At 44.9% G+C, this 18,988-nt stretch overlaps 2 protein-coding genes and 1 pseudogene across 3 annotated transcripts; 2 read left to right on the forward strand and 1 right to left on the reverse strand.

Annotated features, from left to right (window-relative positions):
* Nucleotides 1–174: 174 nt before the first annotated feature.
* LOC107277183 (amino acid transporter AVT6A-like) lies at nt 175–1,482 on the forward strand (annotated as a pseudogene).
* A 5,253-nt stretch (nt 1,483–6,735) lies between these two features.
* Nucleotides 6,736–10,402, reverse strand: LOC4343806 (uncharacterized). 2 transcript variants are annotated; one of them, XM_015789731.3, is made up of 7 exons: nt 9,945–10,402; nt 9,608–9,688; nt 8,693–8,795; nt 7,997–8,598; nt 7,635–7,802; nt 7,320–7,430; nt 6,736–7,166 (listed from the first exon to the last, which is right to left on the reverse strand). In XM_015789731.3, exons 2-7 carry the CDS (start codon nt 9,686–9,688, stop codon nt 7,125–7,127), a joined length of 1,107 nt encoding a protein of 368 aa, XP_015645217.2. In that variant the 5' UTR covers nt 9,945–10,402; the 3' UTR covers nt 6,736–7,124. The 2 variants fall into 2 exon arrangements, with proteins under 2 accessions (XP_015645217.2, XP_015645216.1); XM_015789730.3 differs by having other exon boundaries at nt 6,736–7,197.
* Nucleotides 10,403–16,113: 5,711 nt separating this feature from the next.
* LOC107278250 (zinc finger protein ZAT1) lies at nt 16,114–18,061 on the forward strand. The gene has a single exon (XM_015790755.3). The coding sequence runs from the start codon at nt 16,419–16,421 to the stop codon at nt 17,688–17,690; it is 1,272 nt and encodes a 423-aa protein (XP_015646241.1). The 5' UTR covers nt 16,114–16,418; the 3' UTR covers nt 17,691–18,061.
* The last annotated feature ends 927 nt before the right edge of the window (nt 18,062–18,988 follow it).

Genomic DNA, 18,988 nt, shown 5'->3' on the forward strand with positions numbered 1-18,988 from the left:
AAATCGTCCTTGAACCGTAAAACCGGATATAAAGCATCCCATCTTATAAAACCAGTACAAACTAGGTCTCTTGGTCTCTTGATGGTTTTAACTCCGGTTTTGTCTGATGTGGCAGCTGACTCAGCGTGGGACCCACGCGTCAGCCTCTTCTTCCCCCTCCCCTCTCCACCTCTCTTCCTCTCTCCTCTCTTCTTCACGGGCACCGGCGGGGGAGCAGCTGCACGGTCGGCAGGCGGCGGGGCAAGGAGCCGCGCGCGTCCTTCTCCGGCGCGGTGTTCAACCTGTCCACCACCATCATCGGCGCGGGCATCATGGCGCTCCCGGCCACCATGAAGGTGCTCAGTCTCGTGCTGGGCCTCATCCTGGTGATGCTCGCCGCGGTGCTCACGGACGCCTCCATCGAGCTCCTCGTCCAGTTCAGCCGCGCTGTGGGCGCCACCTCGTACGGCGAGGCCATGGGCGACGCCTTCGGTGCTTTCGGCAGGGGGATCCTCTAGCTCTGCGTCGTCGTCAACAACTGAACAACGTCGGCGTGATGGTCAGATTCACTGAACATTTCATTGTGACTCTAATGGCTTGTGTTCTTTTTCCCTGGGATGAGTTCAGATCCACTGAAATACACGCCGGCCGTGTCGGTTGCTCTGGCCATCGTGTTCGTGGTGATCAATGTCGGAATCGCCACCATCAAGCTGATGAGAGGGCAGATTCCGATGCCTAAGCTGTTCCCTGATGTTCATGACTGGAGCTCCACCTGGAGACTTCACACTGCAGCTCCAGTTCTTGTGAGTTGTGACCGCCTACATTTGCCATTACAACGGTACATTTTAATTACCAGCTAAGTTTGCATTTTTCTGTGGGAATGTGATTAACTTGCCACTGCATTCAGTGCACACAATTCACAACGAGCTCAAGGACCACTCCCAGATCAGGCCAATAGTGCGGGCGTCACTGCTGCTCTGCTTGGTCGTGTACACCACCACCAGCTTCTTCGACTTCCTCCTCTTCGGCGAGGCGACGCTGGACGACATGCTCGTCTTCCCCATCGTGTTCCACGCGCTGCGATTCAACATGGACGGCCTCCTCTTCCCCTCAGCGAGGCCCCTCTCCTGCGAGGCTGCGACAACCGGAGGTTCGGCGCGATCACGGCGGCGCTCCTCACGGTCATCTTCCTCGCCGCCAACTTCGACCCCAACATCTGGGACGCGTTCCAGTTCACTGGGAGTAGCTGCATGGGCGACGACGTCGACTGCGGAGGCGGCGGCGACAGCTGCCTCGCGGCCGTAATCCTTGTGGCAGCAGCCGTGTCTCCGATGAGGCCGCGCTCGACGCCGTAATCCTTGTGGCGGCAGCTCGACGCCGGTGGCGGGGAAGAAGGAGAAGACGGCGACGAGGTGGTGCTCGCCATCCGCTGCGCCCCGATGCGACAAGGCTGCGGCGGGTCACGGAATGCCGCCGCCAGCGCCGCCACCACCAACGCCCAACTCTGTCTGGGCCATCGCTGGCGACACGACCCCCCTAGCCCCTCCACCAGTGGCTCTTGCCCCTGCTTCGGCCGGCCGGCATGACCGGCGAATTAGAAGAGAAGAGAAGAGAAGAGAGAGAGAGAGAGGAGGGGAGAGAGATGACGTGTCATCCTGTCATGTGGGGCCCACGTGGGTCCTACGCTGACTCAGGCGCCACGTAGGATAAAACCGGTGTCAAAACCACCGAAGGACATATTGTAACCGGTTTTGATTAGTTAAGCGACGTCGGATATCTGGTTTTGCAGTTGAGGGATGATTTTGTAGCTCGATGACAAGTCGAGGGACCTTCGGTGTACTTTTTCCTCAATTTGCGGTTGTGCAAATTTTCTTAAATTTGGGAAATGGTTTACGCGGTGACAAAATAATTTCTCCGCTGTTTGTTTGTTACTCCAGCTTATCTCCGCTGCATCCGAACTTTAAATTTCGAAAAATTTTAGAGTTTATTTTTTTCACATTAGCAATTAAGTTGCTAAGAACATCACCAAGTTTTTTTTTAACGACTTGCACAAGACGGTGCAAAATTTTATTGATAGAACAGGAAAAAATTACAAAGATTACAACCATGTAAGGTCGTAACTAGGAAAAACGAAAAAATATACCACCACCCACACACCGGTAGCGCCAAACTACAAGTCTTGGAGAAGACTAGCATCGGACCGACCGCCGCTAAGCTAACAACGGAAACAACCAAGATCGCCCAAAACCCTATCCTTACAAACAACATAAAGCCCAATTCATCCACGTCTTCAGGATCTAGGGAGAAAGGGTGGGAGAGAAGATGGAACACCTCTCCCCCTAGGCCCTCCGCCGTGGCCAACTTGTTGAAACTAGGACAAGTTTTTTTTTTTTGGTTGCTACATTGATTTCTCCACTTATTTATCAGCCATAGAGCAAACGATGAGAGGCTATTAAATGCTAATTTGTTTTATTTTTGTAGGTCATGGTTAATTTGAGTTTATAATCCAAAGGAGATAATTTGAATTAGGATGTATGATTTGCTAGTATAATTCCTGTCACAGTGAAAAATCTCACAGAACATTGCTGAAAGGGGAAAATCCAAATACCCCCCCCCTACAAGTCACTGCTCTTTCTACTCTCCCCCCACAACTCAATATTGTTCAAAACACTACACATAAATTAATTTCTCTTCCAATTTTCCACTCCTATTCAGTTTTTACGCTTTCTCGTGATGCGCTCAATTTCTCGTTATCGTGGGCCTTCAGCGCAGCCCACGGGTGGAGTTGTCTCGTGCCACATTGGCGGCAAAAGCGCGCACACCTTCTTCCACTTTCCATCTTTCCCTGCTTTAATTTCACGATCGCTACTGCAACACTAAGGCGGCGAAAGAACAGCGGTACAACGGCGAAGTACGACGATGATCGCATAGTACAGAGAGAAGGGATATCAAATCCCCTGCCCGGCAAGAGAAGTCGTAGAAGGAAGCACTGAAGCATCCTGTACTTCGATCACCTCGTCAATTCATTCTACAGGTTCCTTTTTTCTCCCTGGTTTTGGTCGGATCATGTTTTATGCATGTAATTGTTGTATTACTAGATTCAGATAATCGAATATTTGCTCTTTGATTTAGGTTGCAAACCAATAAATTGGTATAATCTCTGCAGATGGGTCGAACTAGTATTTCCTTCATTGTTCATACTGGTTGTACAACTAGTGGAAGCCCTAGGAAATCTGGTGGGGAAAGGAATTGTTCATCGATCTATCTTTTAGACAGGGATTCTCTGAAATTCATCGATTTGGAGGAGTCATTGCTTATACATGGATATCAAAAAGGAGATGGTGTATACTACTTGAAGCCTTCTTATGTCCCTCCACAAGGTCTTGTACTGATTCTAAATGATGAAAAAATCAAGATGATGTTGGATGATCATAAGACGGAAACAGAGTGCTCACTGTACATTTTTGCAAGGCCGCAGGAATTAGTGACTGATAATGGAAGCACATCAAGGTTTGTAAGCCCAAGTAGTATCCCATTAATCGGACATCATAACAGTGTCCCAGGTGATTTTGATAAAGATGATTTGACATTGCATGAAGAGTATGTACAGCAACAGTTGAGGGAAAAGAAAAAAGGCAAGGAACCTGCTATTGGCAAGGAGCCAGTAATGTTCTTCCAAGGAGACTCTGATACTGAGGACCTATATGGTACTAGTCAGATAGATGCAGAGGTTAACCAAGCAGAACCACATCCGGGAAAAACTACACAGGAAAAAGAACTAGTAGGGAAAAAAACTAACAAGAGAAAAGAGAAGGATATAGGCCAATCAGCTGAGGTGGATTATTTGTCAGATGAGCCCAATGATGACACAATAGATTTCAATGACGAAGCACCTATCTATGTGCACAGATCAAGAGGAATTGAAGACATCATTTTTGATGAGTCCACCCTACGGCGTCCACACATGCAAGTTGGCATGTTGTTCAGTAATGTTGATCTTTTCAGAGCTGCTTTGAAGAATATGATCATCAACGAGGGGAGGGAGGTGTTCAAGGGCAAGAATGATAGGAATCAAGTTTCTGTCAAGTGTAAGGCAGATAATTGTCCTTGGTACATATATGCTTCAAAATTGCCTGGTGAAGACACCTTTAAAATAAAGAAGTATGTTTCAAAACATAGCTGTGGGAAATCACACAATATAGCACAGCTTGACTGGAGATGGCTTACTAATGAATACATGGAATTCTTTAGATCTGAGAAGAAATGGGATGCACATGCCTTTCAAGATTGTGTCAGGCGAGATACCAATATAGAAGTCAGCATAAGTAAGGCATATAGGGCAAGGAGGGAGGCCTACAAGAAAGTTATGGGCGATCATGATTTGCAGTTTAAAAGAATTCAAGATTATGCTCATGCTGTGCTATCTGCTAATCCGGGAAGCAATGTTTTTGTTAAGTGCGAAGTATCACCTGAGCCAGAAATAAGGCCTAGGTTTCAAAGGTTGTTCTTGTCATTTGATGCTCAAATTACTGGCTTCTTAGGTGGTTGCAGACCCTTCATCGGTATAGATGGATGTGACATCAAACTCAACAATGGTTCTCAAATACTAGCAGCACAAGGCAGGGATGCCAACAATAATCTTTTCCCTATTGCCTTTGTAGTAGTGGAGTCTGAGTGCACAAAATCTTGGACATGGTTCTTACTATGTTTGGAGAAGGCCATTGGAAAAGGAGAAGAGTTTGGGGGCTGGGTATTCATGTCAGATAGACAAAAGGTAATGGCTATCATATATGTCTACTTTGCATTAATACATGTCAACTGTTTTTTTTAACATTTTGCTGCCATATATAGGGACTACGCAAGGCAGTGGCTGAAGTTTTCCCAGGAGCTGAGCACCATTACTGCCTTAGGCACCTACATGCCAATTTTTCCCAAGCAGGATTTAGAGGGGAATATCTGAAGGGTTTGATGGAACGAGCAGCATATGCATATAGACAATCTGAGTTCAATGCTGCTATGCAAGAACTAAAGGTTAACAATTTGAGGGCATGGGAGTGGCTAAGCAAGGTTCCAACCAAGCATTGGTGTAGATATATGTTTAGTTCTAGAGCAAAGACAGATCTTCTTCTTAACAACATAAGTGAAACATACAATTCAAAGATACTGGGAGCTAGAGATGAACCCATAATTACCATGGTTGAGCACATAAGGACAAAAATGATGGGTGATTTCAATAATAAGAGGGAAGGTGTAGAAAGGGACAATTGGCAAATCCCACCAAATATATTAAAGAAGCTTGAGGCAGAGAAGAGAGAGGCAAGATATTGCAAATCTGTGTGTGCTGGTAGGGGCATTTGGCAAGTGTCCGCATTTGGTAATCAATATGTAGTGGATTTGAACAAGCACACTTGTGGGTGTAGAAAATGGGATTTAACTGGAATCCCATGTTTGCATGTTGTTTCAGCTATTCAAGGTTTCAAGCAAAGGCCAGAGAGCTATGTTGATGACATATTGACAAAGGATGCATATGCGAGGACATATTGTGGGATGATTTATCCCGTTCCTGATGAGACACAGTGGGAAAAAACTCCATTTCCAGATGTAGACCCACCTGTGGCTAGGACACAACCAGGGAGGCCAAAAACAAAGAGAACTAGAGCATCTGATGAACCTAGGGTTCAAGGAAGGTCGGTTGCAAAGACAACAATTAGATGTAGCGTCTGCAAAGAGTTTGGTCATAACAGCAGAAAGCATGGAAAAGACAACCAAAGTTCTTCATCTCAAAATGTGAGTACACTACTAATTTATCATATAAAGACATTGTACTTTGCTACTTCTCACAATTTGTTGTCTGTTTCTCTCAGTGTAAAACACAAATAACTAGGAGGAAGAAGAGGAGCAATTCCCAGCCTATTAGTTCTAGTTCAAGAGATGATATTCCAACAACATCCACACAGCCACCAGTATATATGGACAATGCATTTGGTGTTGGTCTCTACCATCATGTGCCAGATGGGCCTTATATCGGTCCTACTGGAAGAAAGCTGCAAATTAGGAGAAACTGATCTCCTATTTTTATGCAGTAGTATTATTTACATCAAAATTCTTAGCTACAATTAGTGGGGGATGCTGATCCCTTCTTAATCTCAGTACCATCTTTTTTACGACAAATAATTTTCTGTACTTCTAACTATCAGATTTGAATTGTGATTTTTAAGGGGATTCTACTTCAATAAGCATGTCTTAAATATTCTGGAATGTGTTTTTGACTTGGTGTTGCCATTCTTCATATTGATGTGGAATCACGAATCAGGAGGCAGACACGGTTGTTTTGCACTGGTGGACTAGAAATTGTTTTCCTGTGTTTATATTAGCGTCATGTCGTCCTACCCATATGGCTCGCAGAATTAAGAGCGGATGGAGATGCGCGCGCTTTTGCCGCCAAGGTGGCACGAGGAAACTTCGCTCATGGGCTGAGCTAAAGGCCCACGATAACGAGAAATTGAGCGCATCAGAGAAAGCGTGAAAACCAAATAGGGTGGGAAATTGGAAGAGAAATTAACTTATGTGTAGTGTTTTGAACAATATTGAGTTGTAGAGGGGAGAGTAGAAAGAGCAGTGACTTGTAGGGGGGTATTTGGATTTTCCCCTTGCTGAAAACACACACAGCATCACCAAGGTGGTCCGACTGCTTAAGATGCATGTTCTTCTAGCATTATCTAAGGAAAAGATGCAGCATTCAACTTGCTGCACAAATGGCACACCCAAAATTTCTTGGGAAAAAAACATGAAGTTTAACATACATTTTTCACTACTAATTGGAGCTCAACACCAGAGAAAGCTAGAAAAAGCAAATCAACACCCAGAGAAAGCTAGAAAAAGCAATCTGGAAAACAAAACAGCTAACTAAGATTTACAAATACATGTGCATTTAACCCCATTTACATATAACAATGTTGGTACAAAGAATTATCTACAACAACTGCACGCATGAGTGCAAAAGTGATCATCTAGCACTCCTATGTTCTAGCCGGCTTCACCATCCGCATCTTCATCAGGACGCCATTCTAGTAGAGCTTGGTTCTGTGGCTTCTCATTGGAAGATCTAACATCAACTAGTCCTTCGATAGAGCAGTTAGACAGCTCTAACAACATTGCGCAGAACCCGCAGGAGCAAGATCTGCAAACTGTCCCATGGTTCAACGCAGAGTTAAACCTCTGGAATGGACGCGTACATATCAGTATACCATGAAGCTGATGATGGAGCATCAGAGGAATAATGTAAAGACTAAGAAAACATGATGGAGCACTAGGCCACTATCGCCCTGGCAAGCACATACCCCTAAAGAATCCTTCAATTTCTTTATCTCCATAGATTGCTTCTGAGCTAGTTCATGTGATTCCTGCAGTTTCCTCAGGGCTCCACTCAATTTTCTCTGCTCTTTGGAAACCTGCTTAGTGCATCAGGAATAAAAAATAAAAAGTAAACTAGATAAGCCACAGATATATCAAAACAAAGGTACAAGTCAAATTCACTTATATTTATATACTAAAACATACTTGGTTTTTTAAATCATGGGGCAACCATTTCACGTAGTCTATACTTACGTTTTTCTAGCTACATTTACACATCTAACTTATTTATTTATCAGTACCTGAGCCTCTAGTTCCTGGATTTGTTGGATAGCTGCCTGCTCAATGCAAGACCGACGCTTGTATTCTTCCTCAAGCATGCCAGTTATTTGGTACCTTAGTTCAGCCATTTCTTGGGTGAGATCTTCTGCATCCTCCTTTGCCTTCAGTTTTTGTTCTCGAAGCTCTTCCTAACATATTTAAAAACAAAATGCTTACATTACACCAAATGATCGAAGCTATTCAAATAAAAAACAAATGGAACAGATACATCCTCAAATTAGCTACTTTTGGTACAGTTAACACACCGGTAGGACGTGGCAGCGGGAGAATAGAGGGAGGGAAAGCAAAAGTGCCGAAGTACATTTAGTAGACATAAACTAACCTTGAGCTGCTCAATCAGTAGTTCAGATTCTTCACTTCGCTTTGCCATATTTTCAAGTATTGCACCGCCCCTCTCATAGTATTGACCATCAATCTTCTCAATTGTTTTGTCAACTTGCTCATCAGATGTTAAAGCAGTGGCAACTCCTCCAGGGAACAACCGTTTTAGTTCTTTATTCTCAAGTAAAAGATGGTCAATAGTCTTATGTGCCTCTTGCAGCTGGAGCTCATACTCCCTCAGTTTATTATCTGCTATGGCTTTATCAGCAGAAACATGCTGACCAAAGCTGTCAGCATCAAACAGTCTCTGTTCAAGTGTAGTTAAATCAAGTTTTAAGCTCTCAATCTCACATTGTGAATCCAAATTTACATTCTCAAGCTTCTCTATTTGTAAGGCTGCCTTTTTCAATTTCTCTTCTTGGCATCGGACTTCTTCCATCAGAAGCCAGCACTGAGAATCAGACCGCATCAGCTCATCATCTATAACTCTAACTCTTTCAGGAAACTTTTCAAGTTCAGTTAGTTTCAGTTCAAGACTGTGGATATGCTCTCCCATGATGTTTGCTTCAACATTTCGGATATTTAGCTGATCCTGCAAATAGTCTGGATTTGAAACCAACAAAAACTGTTCAAGTCATTGTGTTAACAATAGCACGGACTAACAGCAAATAGAGAGAGTAGAAACAAAGGAATATACCAATTTCCTGATAGCAGTTCCTCAGTTCTGTTTCCAATTTCTCGATGTAATGCCTGTCCTTCTGACAGGCCCTAAAAGCTGCATTTTTGTCTAGCAGCATTTTCTGCATTAATTAATAAAACAATTAGCTCCATCGGAGTGCTAACAAATCAATAACACAATTCTCTCTTATGATACATTGTTTTGGAGAACATGCGCAATACTATCCTATGTTACATTGATTTGGAAACATATCAAAATGTCACATGATCTGGAGTGTCACTTCGAAATGAGATGGAAACATTATCATGCCAGTACATAGAAAATTCCATGAAGGAGCTTGCACCTTACAGGCTTACAGTTTGTCATAGTTATGTTCAATTTACATGTTTTATAAACACTATATGAGGATTCTATCAAACAACTGTTTAGCTAAAATTTCCACTTTACAGTGATAGATTGACACATATACCAGGTGGAAATATCCAAGACTTCTCACCTTCTTAACAATAACAAGGAACAGTTTTCAAGCATAGGAAAGCTCATGAAGCTACTTAGGTTAGATACCAGACTACCAGGAGTGGTAACTTAAGTTCACATGAATCATATGAACTGACACCTGAGTGTAAATAACAACCTAATCCTCAATGCATATCAAGAAATGGTTAGGTAATTTGGCATTACACATGTGACCAAGTGAGTAGACAAATAGGCTGAGAAGAAAGTGTTCTGGAAACTTGAGAAAAATCTCTCTTTTTTTTTGTATCAATCATTAATTTGCAGGGTAAGGGAGAAAATCTTCCAAGTGCCAATATCAGAGTTACCATTGAACAAAAAGAATGTCAGATTACTGGTTTCTCACAACACTAAAAAATACCAGTGCTCCCAAAAAATTAAGTTTTACAACGAATAAATCACGAAACACATGTCAGGTACCTCTTGATTGTTCTCTCTTTTTTGCAGAACCTTTGCACCATTAACAGGATAATGCCCATTGCCATTGGAGCTACTAGACATCTGCAAAGAAAGCAACGGATAAGCCCTACTGACAGAAAATTTGGGGAACTCAATTAAGATGACATTATCCTGTGATATCAAGCACAAGAACATATTTACTAGAGTAGTTACTACGCTGCCATATCGAAGCTAGAGATTGGCAATCACTCCAACATGGACTCTCATGCTACTATAGTTGCAAACCAAGAAACCAAAATGCGGATCCAATATTTACATAGCATACCGAAGCCGTGCCCTGAACGAAAACAGCGTGTACCTCTGAATAGATTCAGCAATGGATAGATACAGTACACCAGGAATCACTATGAGCAAGCGACGAAATCGAGAGCTACTCGGGAGCAAGTTTGGGCTCCCACCGCTGCCTCCGACCTTAGCTCCGGGAAGCAGTCAAGCAGGAGGGTTCGGCCGGCGGCGGACCGCGAGTTCAGTTCCCGGCCGCGGGCTTGGCGTCGGCGACCGACGACAAGCCCGCCGGTTAGGTCGGGCGGCGGCGGCGGCGGCGGCGGCGGAGGGGGGAAGGGAGCGGAACGGCGAGGGCGGCCGGTGGCCGAGGGAGGCAGGGCAGCACGGGGGGCCAGCCGCGGCCTCGGGGTGGGGTTGGGTGGCGGCGGCGGTGGTCGCCGGAGTGGGGGGGTGAGACGCGAGGGTGGTGGGGACTTGGCCGCCGCCGCCGCTACGGAGTAAAGCAGTAGAGGCTTTTTGCCCACCTTTCTCGAGAATTGGCCACAACAACATGCACGCCACCTATATGAGAAAATGTGTGAACCAAACTTGCCAAATGCTTCACCTCAAAACATCATCCAAAAGCGAAAATTCATCAAATTTTGGACAAGCTAAGCTACTACTGCTCGATTTAGTTCTCCGTTCTATAAGGGAGGAACTTTCAGGGACAGTAGCTGCAAGAAAGACATATCCAAAACTTGTGCAATCCACTTGGTCCAATGCTAAGCTTTGCGACCAAGGTTTTGTCTCACAGACAGATCCTCCTCATTATCAATGGACAACCCCAAATAGCACATTACTACTCAATACGCATAAGGTTTGGGGTTTGCCTTTCGTTGTATGGGTCAAACATGAGACTATATATACCAAATTCTAAACTTTGCACCGTTAAAATGAGATGTTGATATTAAACAGTCAGCTAAAAGAATAGGTATAAAAGGGATCAAAATAAAAAAAAAATTCAAGGGTATACAAAGGAACGAGCAAAGCTCAGGATAATTTTCTATTACTATTACTAAGGGTGTATTTGTCATTTGCTACTCAATCTGCCAATGCAACTGCATTGTGCATTTGTGTTTCTTCATGAATGCAGCTCATTAGTTAATCTAGTAGTACTAGTCCTGTTCTTGAATGTCTCACAGATGTAGGCACACTTGTCCCCACTTGTTCTTCACTATGACAGCATCACCCATCCGGGAAAATCATTACCCAGCACTGCTGGTCAACAGTTTAAGTACGCACTGACTAAACTCACTAAAAACGGTATAAGTACAATTTGACACTTCTTTGCTCAATAGCTCACACACAAGGTTTTTCTTTTAGATAATAGCTCAACATACACAAGTAGCATACTAATAAAAAATTGTTAGTTCTAGATTTCATACCTCTTATCCCAGTAGTAAGATCATGAAAGAATTTAATAAAGTTGCCAATTGCCAACCATGCCAAGGACTACTCAACTAGTGCTAGATTTCTGAATTTTCTTTTTTTTTCTTTTCAGGTTGATCAGTGTAGCCTCTATGCGTTGTCAATGATACTTCTCCCTTTATTTTCTTCAGGAAGGAACAGAAAGTCACCTTCTGGAGTTCTTGTTAATGATCCTTCTGGAAGAATTAATCTTGCATGAAAAAAATTGGCTAACTTGCAACGATGGAGAATTAATTAATTGCAGGGATCGATGTGTGCACCCAAGGGAAAAGCCGGCCGTATCTATGCAAGATAAGCAGCAAGCAAAGCAAAGTTGATGCCTTGATGGCCGTAGTTAAGTACAGGGAGACATGCCAGTAGAAGATGCAGCAAATGGGGAGGCTGCAGCAAAGATACGACGTGTTTGGATGTTCCAACAACTCCACTGAAACAGTTTACCAATCACTCGCTGGTCATCTCACACTAATAACTAGTTTTAATTTGGCGCCACATAATGCTGGTCCATGCAGATGCAGGCATGCAGAGCGTGATGATTCACTGACCAGGCATGTGGGTACCCGGCGATTCTACTAGTCTGATTAATCAACTTTGTTAATTGAGCAACTTTTGTTGTTTCAGTATTTAAACACAGCAGCAAAGTTAGCTGTTTATGTGTTCAGGACTGGATGAAGGTTTAACAAAGGACTTTGGGCTACTGACCTAATGGCTAATTGACAGAAAGTGATGTTCATATTGATACCTACAGTTTATCAAGCAGTTCTTTAATTATATGCATGCAGTTAAATTACGTAGTACTAGCTTTGCGTATTGTACTCCCTTTTGAAGAGCTGCACAGCTATTGGCAAAAGCTTGATTAGGTTTGTTTTTGATGCCCAAAAAAATGTCAACATGAAGCACTAGTTTATTCAGCTTGCTGTCCTGTAGTTCCATTTAGTGGACTCAGTGTTTCCCATGACTAGATAAGTTCCCATATAAATTTGTTGCTTGTTCCAAACAGAAACAATTTCTTTTTTTGGGGGGGAAGAAACATTTTTTTAATAAACAGTTTACAATCTTGTAATTAACTGTGTCATTCTATCTTCCTTATGCCTAGGTTCATAAGGAGAACCTATTTACACCTCAGTTAGCCTAGCCTGAATATTATTTTTTCTCACCTGAATCTTCAATTTGAGTTGCACACCAAAGTTGTGTTACTCACCAATGTCCTTTGGTTGTTAAAGTCAGTATATGCACGTTCTCAGACAGCCAGACAAGTAAAACTAAAGTGCCATATTGATAGAAAATGTTGCTCCATTCGTATGAGACTTTTATGGTTGATGGATTATCACCGAGATGTATTCTAATAACTCGAGTGGATGTTCGATCGTTTATTGCATGTCAACTGGATGGTTATGAAAAAATTTCAAAAAAATTGACAAGATAGATCAATATATAATATATCACTTTACAAACATGCAAGTTCAAATTCAACTTCTATAAGTTGTAACAAAAATAACAAATTTAGTTGTAAATATACATATAGTAATTTAATTTTTGTTTATTATTTTTGTTACAATTTGTAGAAGTTGAATTTTAACTTGCATGTTTGTGGATTGATATATTACATATTAACCTATCTTGTTCATATTTTTTTAATTTTTTTTATAACCATTTAGATGACATGCAATAAACTGGTGGACGTCCACTCGAGCTGTTAAAATAGTGTCCCGGATTATCACTGCACACATCCCAATCTTCTAAATGTTATGATTGTTACTAAAACTTTTTCATGAGCATTTCTTATGGCAGAGGCCAGGAGTCCTGTCTCGGTATAATTGTATCGTCTCGATGTAATTGATTAAGTTTAATAGAATCTTCTGTTATCTTAATATAAAAACAGAGCATTTCTTAAGAAAAATTGATCTTTTTATTTTACTTTGTAATAGCTAATTCATTTGTTTTTAACTCAGATTCATCCATCATCCACATTCAAATGTACCCCTTATTACCTTGCATAGGCGCATAGTTGCATGCATTGAGAAGTAAGCACAGCACTCAACGGTATAGAGAATTTTTTTTTTTGAACGAATCGGCAAGCTGCCAATTTCATTGAATAGAGAAGGAGTAAACTTTACAAGTAAGAAAAACCAGGCCCAGGACCTTCGGTCCTACTGAGCTAAAAATAAAAAGCAAGCCAGCTACCAAGATGCCTCGCCCCCGCCCGAGACCATGTTTTGGCCTCCTCTTTAATTTTGGCTAACAGACTTCCTGTAGATAGCTCTTTGTGCTGGAAAATTCTACGATTTCTCTCGTTCCAGATTTTCCAGTTGACCAGAAGTGTTAACTTGCGAAGTGCTTTCTTTGGGACTTCCTTCAAGTTGGCGGTGGCCTCCCAGGTATAGAGAATTTGCATTTCTTCGTCTTTCTTGTTTCCTTTTGGAGTCTTGAACAAGTGTTTGATGGGTGTGATTGATCACTGAAGCTACTACATACTACATGACGGCCAAATCTGCCGACATCCTTGTGAATTAAAAAAAAACTGACAGACTTGGTTAGCAACAACAACTGGGAAATTAAACGGCAATTTGGGTAATTATAAGCAGCTAGACTGATTAAGAAAGAATTAAGTGTAAATAAGCTGTCACTCGCACGCCATAACATTTGCAACTATCCAGGAGATCATCCATATAAAACACATATGTATGCGTTATATTGCCGTGTCACTGTGCGGTAATAGCGTACTGTACATTACTAATTCATTATTATTGGGTACAAGGTACAAGAAAACGATGGATACGCATGCAATTGCTACATAGTCCAGCACCATATTTTAGAAAATAATCATTTGGTATATCTACCAGACCTCACTGGTAAACTACGTGGTAGCTTCTATTGTTTACCTTGCAGTTTATAGATTTGCTCCGGTCCAACAAAAAGTATCTCAAGGTACCAGTACCTCTCGGTATCAAATCGTTTTCGATCGTTGGATCTAATAATGCCCATTAAGATCCAACGATAGGAAATGATTGGTACTGTGAGGTATCGGAGCAAATCTCTTCAGTTTATAAGCCACTATCAAATTTTAAACTTTAAAACTTAAGCTTAAAGTTGATATTAGGTTTTTTTCGTTATAGTTTGTTTTTTAAACATAGATTTTAGAAGTCACTAAGGACACGTATAAAAATATTACTCATAAGTTATTTATTTTACCGATAAATCGTAAAACAACTTATTAGTTGTAGGCCAAACGATAGGTAAAACTCAGTGGTAAACTAATAGTGTTATGAATAATTAAATGTATCCAAACAATAATGAAAAAGCTCTAAATTCTTTCCTACCACTCAGAAAAAAGCCTGCAATATAATCTGCAATAATCATAAAAAGAGGTCCAGTGGATGAATTTATCAGCTGGCAGCAAAGAGACAAATATCCACTACTTTATTATAAGACGATGTATGCGATGTTACCATATATCACGCCATTCTATCTCCAATGAATATTGTCGGCTTACACTAGCCTACCCATGAACAACTAGCGATGCGTATGTGTCATTGTAGATAGATAGACACCATCTGGTCATCGCCATTACTTATAGGTGTCCAAACGGGCGGCACGGCCCGGCCCGGCACGGGCACGGGTCCGGCACGGCCCGTTTCGGCACGGCCCGTTAGGCACGGCTGATGAAACGGGCCGTGCCGTGCCGGCCCACGTGCCGAGCCGCCGGCCCAAGCACGGCCCGTGGATGGCCGGGCCGTGCCCGTGCCGGCACGGCACGCCTGCGGCCCACGGGCCGTTCGGGGCGAAATTTGAGATTTTTTAGAATTTTTTCGAAATTTTTATGAATTTTTTAGCCTCCCAACGGTTATTTTCAAATTTGAACGGTCAAATAGCCGTTAGTGTGCCACGTGGCGCCTTCCCATTCGACCGCCGCCCGCCCACGTGGCGCTTTCGGCCTGACGGGCCGCCGGCGAAACGGGTCGTGCCGTGCCGCGGGCCGTGCCGGGCCGTGCCGCTACAGTAGCCGTGCCGTGCCGTGCCGGCCCGCGGGCTCGGCCAGCGGCCCAAGCACGGCACGGCTACTCGGGCCGTGCCGGCACGGCCCGTTACTGTAGCAGGCCGTGCCGGGCCGTGCCTGCTACAGGTTCGGCCGTGCCCCGGGCCGCCCGTTTGGCCCGGCCCGTTTGGCCACCTCTACCATTACTGCTCCCTACAGATAGCTATATACAGTTGCTCGAGAAAATCTATATACGGTGGTATATATCCATATCACCATGATCAGGGTTCACAAAGCCGTCTCCTTGGTGGGTTTCCAAGTTTTCACGAAAAGTGATTAAATTTTATTGAAAAAATAAAATTCAGTTTGACTTTCTTTAAAAAAAAATCATTGATTTACCGAGTGGTTTGTCAACTCCAGCCAACTTAAAAACTGTAAATTCCGTGAGAGAAAAAGAGAGATGATTTTTATAGATTGTGTGAACACTTACCAAGGTATCATTTCATATTATTCTCGTGAAGTAAGCATAACTCAATTGATTAGATTCCTTATGATAAAACCAGTCCACTTAAATCGAAGTCCTAACTTAACATGAGTGTTGTTATTTACGACTAATTATTCTGTCGACAGCGAGGCGTCCAAATTTGATAAAAGATATGGGCAGGTTATGTTTCTAAAAAAAGAAAAAAATGTCCTCGTAGACTTGACACGTCATCAAAGCAGCCTCCACAGCGGACCAGCTTTCTCTCTCCAATGTAACCCCCTTCTTTCTCTCTCCTCTTCGGCCCATGTGACTCTCTCTTCTCCGTCTGTTTTTAACTTTGCTTCCATGCATGGATTTCTCCTCCCCCCTCTCCCTCAACCTCAACCGCACCCCCCGCTCGATCGCGTCGCCCCTCGCCATCTCTGCAGCTTAACCACACCACCACCCCACCCCACCCTACCCTACCTTTCCTCCCCTCTACTCCTCCACCTCCACTTCGATCGAATGCTCGCTGCCGCCTCAGATCTTCCCGCGCGATCGCGCCCAGCTGGGTCAGGTTCGTTCGTTCTTGATCCCCGGATCCTGAATTCCGGGGTTTCTTGGAATTCTTTCTTGGGTTCGCCATGGATGCGGGGGGAGTGGAGCTCTCTGGCGTGATGCATCGGTGTAGGGTGTGCGGGAAGGGGTTCTCGTGCGGCCGCTCGCTCGGTGGCCACATGCGGTCGCATATCTCGTTTGGGGAGGCGGCGGCGGAGCTCGGCGCCAATGGCGGCGTGGTTGGGTACGGGCTGAGGGAGAATCCCAAGAAGACGAGGCGGCTGTCTGAGTTTGATGGTGATGGTGATGGTGAGGAGGTGGAGGTGGAGGAGGGTGGCGATGGCGGCGAGCTCAGGGCGTGCCGGGAGTGCGGCAAGCTGTTCTCGTCGTGGCGCTCGCTGTTCGGGCACATGCGGCGCCATGCATCCGGCGGCGGAGGGAGGAATCACGACGACGACGACGATGACGACGTGGATGTGGAGGATGAGTTCGGCGGCGGGGAGGAGGAGGAGATTGTGGCGCCGGCGCCGGCGGCGGTGACTGTGATCGCGGCGCCGCCGAGGCGGAGGCGGCGGTCGATGCGCGTGGCGGCGCCCGCGCCCGCGCCCGCGCCGCCGCGGCCGGTGCTGCTGGGCGGGTTCGAGAAGGAACAGGAGGACGTCGCGCTCGGCCTCCTGATGCTCTCGCGCGACACCGGCGTGTGGCGCTCGCCGGTCAAGGCGGAGACGTTCGAGAAGCCGGAGCAGAAGAAGAAGAAGGCGACGGCGAAGCAGCCGCCGCCGCTACCCCTCCCAAGAAACGGCTACGGCTACGGCTACAACTCCGACGAGGATTCAGCTCTGCTCCAGTACGGCGGCGACGTCGCGAAGAGCAGGAAGCGAAGGGCTAGCTACCACTCTCCCAATTCCATCTCCTCGAAGAAGAAGCAGCAGCCGCGCGCGGCGGCGCCGGCGAAGCGGACACGGTACGAGTGCCCGGGGTGCGGCAAGGTGTTCGCCTCCTACCAGGCGCTTGGCGGCCACCGCGCGAGCCACAAGCGGATCAACACTAGCTGCAGCGCCCCCAAGGTCTCCCCCGCCACCGCCGCGGCGGCGGCGCCCGCGCCGGAGCCGAGCTCGGAGACGTACGCCTCGCTGAGCACCCTCTCCCCCTCGGCGTCGCCGGGCTCGGCGGCCGCCGGCATTGGCGACCGCAAGGCCAACAACAAGTCGTCAGCGGAGGAGGAGAAGTTCGGCGGCGCGTGCTCCTCCGACGAGCTCTACGCCGAGCTGGAGCTGGAGCAGCGCTCGCCGGCGGCGGCCGCGGGGTTTCTTGATCTCAACTTCCCGCCGGCCTCATCGGAGGTTGGCGTGAACTGAAGCAGAATTGGCCGCGTCAGCAGCTGCACGGAGCCAAAGATTTCTTGATCCGAAAATCGAGGCGATCAATGGGGAACTGTACAGATTCAATTCATTCCATTCATTCCAATCTCGAGCTCCAAGCTTTCCAAGATCATTGAGGAAAAAAAAATCGACAAGTGATCAGAGTTTTCTCAGGTTATTCCAAAGTTTTCTTCATTTTTGTTTCTTCTTCTTCTTTTTTTTTTAACATTTCCTTTATTTAGTTTTCTCTCCTTTGAACTTCTTTGAAGGGGCTAAATCACAATAAGCCTATGATGATAAGAGCTCACAGCATCTGAACTGATTCAGTTATTAATAGCTTAAGATTAGCTCAAAGCAACTGTTTTTAACTCTGTTATCTGCTTGCTTTTAGCAACTATCCCTGTGTCAGTATACTAACTGAATCCCCCGTGAATTTCTGGGTCAATGCTAACCTTTGCTCTGCTCCTACTTTTGCTGCACTAATCCGAGATCTGCCTTGGGGGAGGCAGGCAGCAGCAAAGCCAGCAACAGCTTGGTTGCCTCAAAGTAACCACTTGCTTCAGTTGCTGCATGCTTAGTACATCAGTACTGTCATGCCATTGGTTGGTGTGGCTGTGAGTGAACATTGTGCAGCAGAGAAGCAAGCAACAATAGCATTGGACCCCCAAGAACCAGTACATTATCTCTATCTGTGACAGAGAACACAAGAATGCAAATGCTGATAAAGAATCAAGAAAGCATTGTGCAAGCAGCAAGGTGAGTAGAGAGTGATGGAAGCAGAGAGAAGCTGCAGACTAGTGATGAAAATGATTGGTGAGTACAGTGTAACAACTAACAACAAGTCTCTATGAAGAAGCAGGTACTAAGCATGCATGTGTGTGTGTGTGTGATGGCATGTGGTATCAATGCTTCTGGGGTTGTTCACTTGTCCACCAGAGCAACCAGGACAAGTCTTCTCACTCTACCATTCCGGTGTCATTTTCTCTCTCAACCCCTCCTCTTGTTGCTTTAGCAAGCCTGCAGCTTAAACTAGATTATGTTTTCTTTCCTCAATAAAGATTAATAGTATTGTTAATCATGACATCTTTCCCTCACCTGTTTCTCTCTCAAGAGAGAGGAGGAGGTGCACAGGCACAGACAGCTCACACAAACATTGTGTTGTTCATGTCTCTTTCTTGCCTACCTTTGTTGAACTGGTTTGCCTTGGGAGACACACAGGACACTCGAGGCTGCCTGGCTGGCCTCTTTGTCAGGGAGAAACCTGCTAATCTGCTATAATAGTGTTGCTTATAATT

The sequence above is a fragment of the Oryza sativa genome, chromosome 7 (genome assembly GCF_034140825.1).
Source record: "Oryza sativa Japonica Group chromosome 7, ASM3414082v1".
Lineage (NCBI taxonomy): Eukaryota > Viridiplantae > Streptophyta > Magnoliopsida > Poales > Poaceae > Oryza > Oryza sativa.

Coding starts and splice junctions, on each gene's coding strand:
- LOC107278250 (XM_015790755.3), top strand. CDS start 16,419: ATGGATGCGGGGGGAGTGGAGCTCTCTGGCGTGATGCATCGGTGTAGG.
- LOC4343806 (XM_015789730.3), bottom strand. CDS start 9,688: ATGTCTAGTAGCTCCAATGGCAATGGGCATTATCCTGTTAATGGTGCA. Junction 8,599..8,692: donor GAACTGCTATCAGGAAATTG/GTATATTCCTTT, acceptor TTTCAAATCCAG/ACTATTTGCAGGATCAGCTA. Junction 7,198..7,319: donor AATTGAAGGATTCTTTAGGG/GTATGTGCTTGC, acceptor CGTCCATTCCAG/AGGTTTAACTCTGCGTTGAA.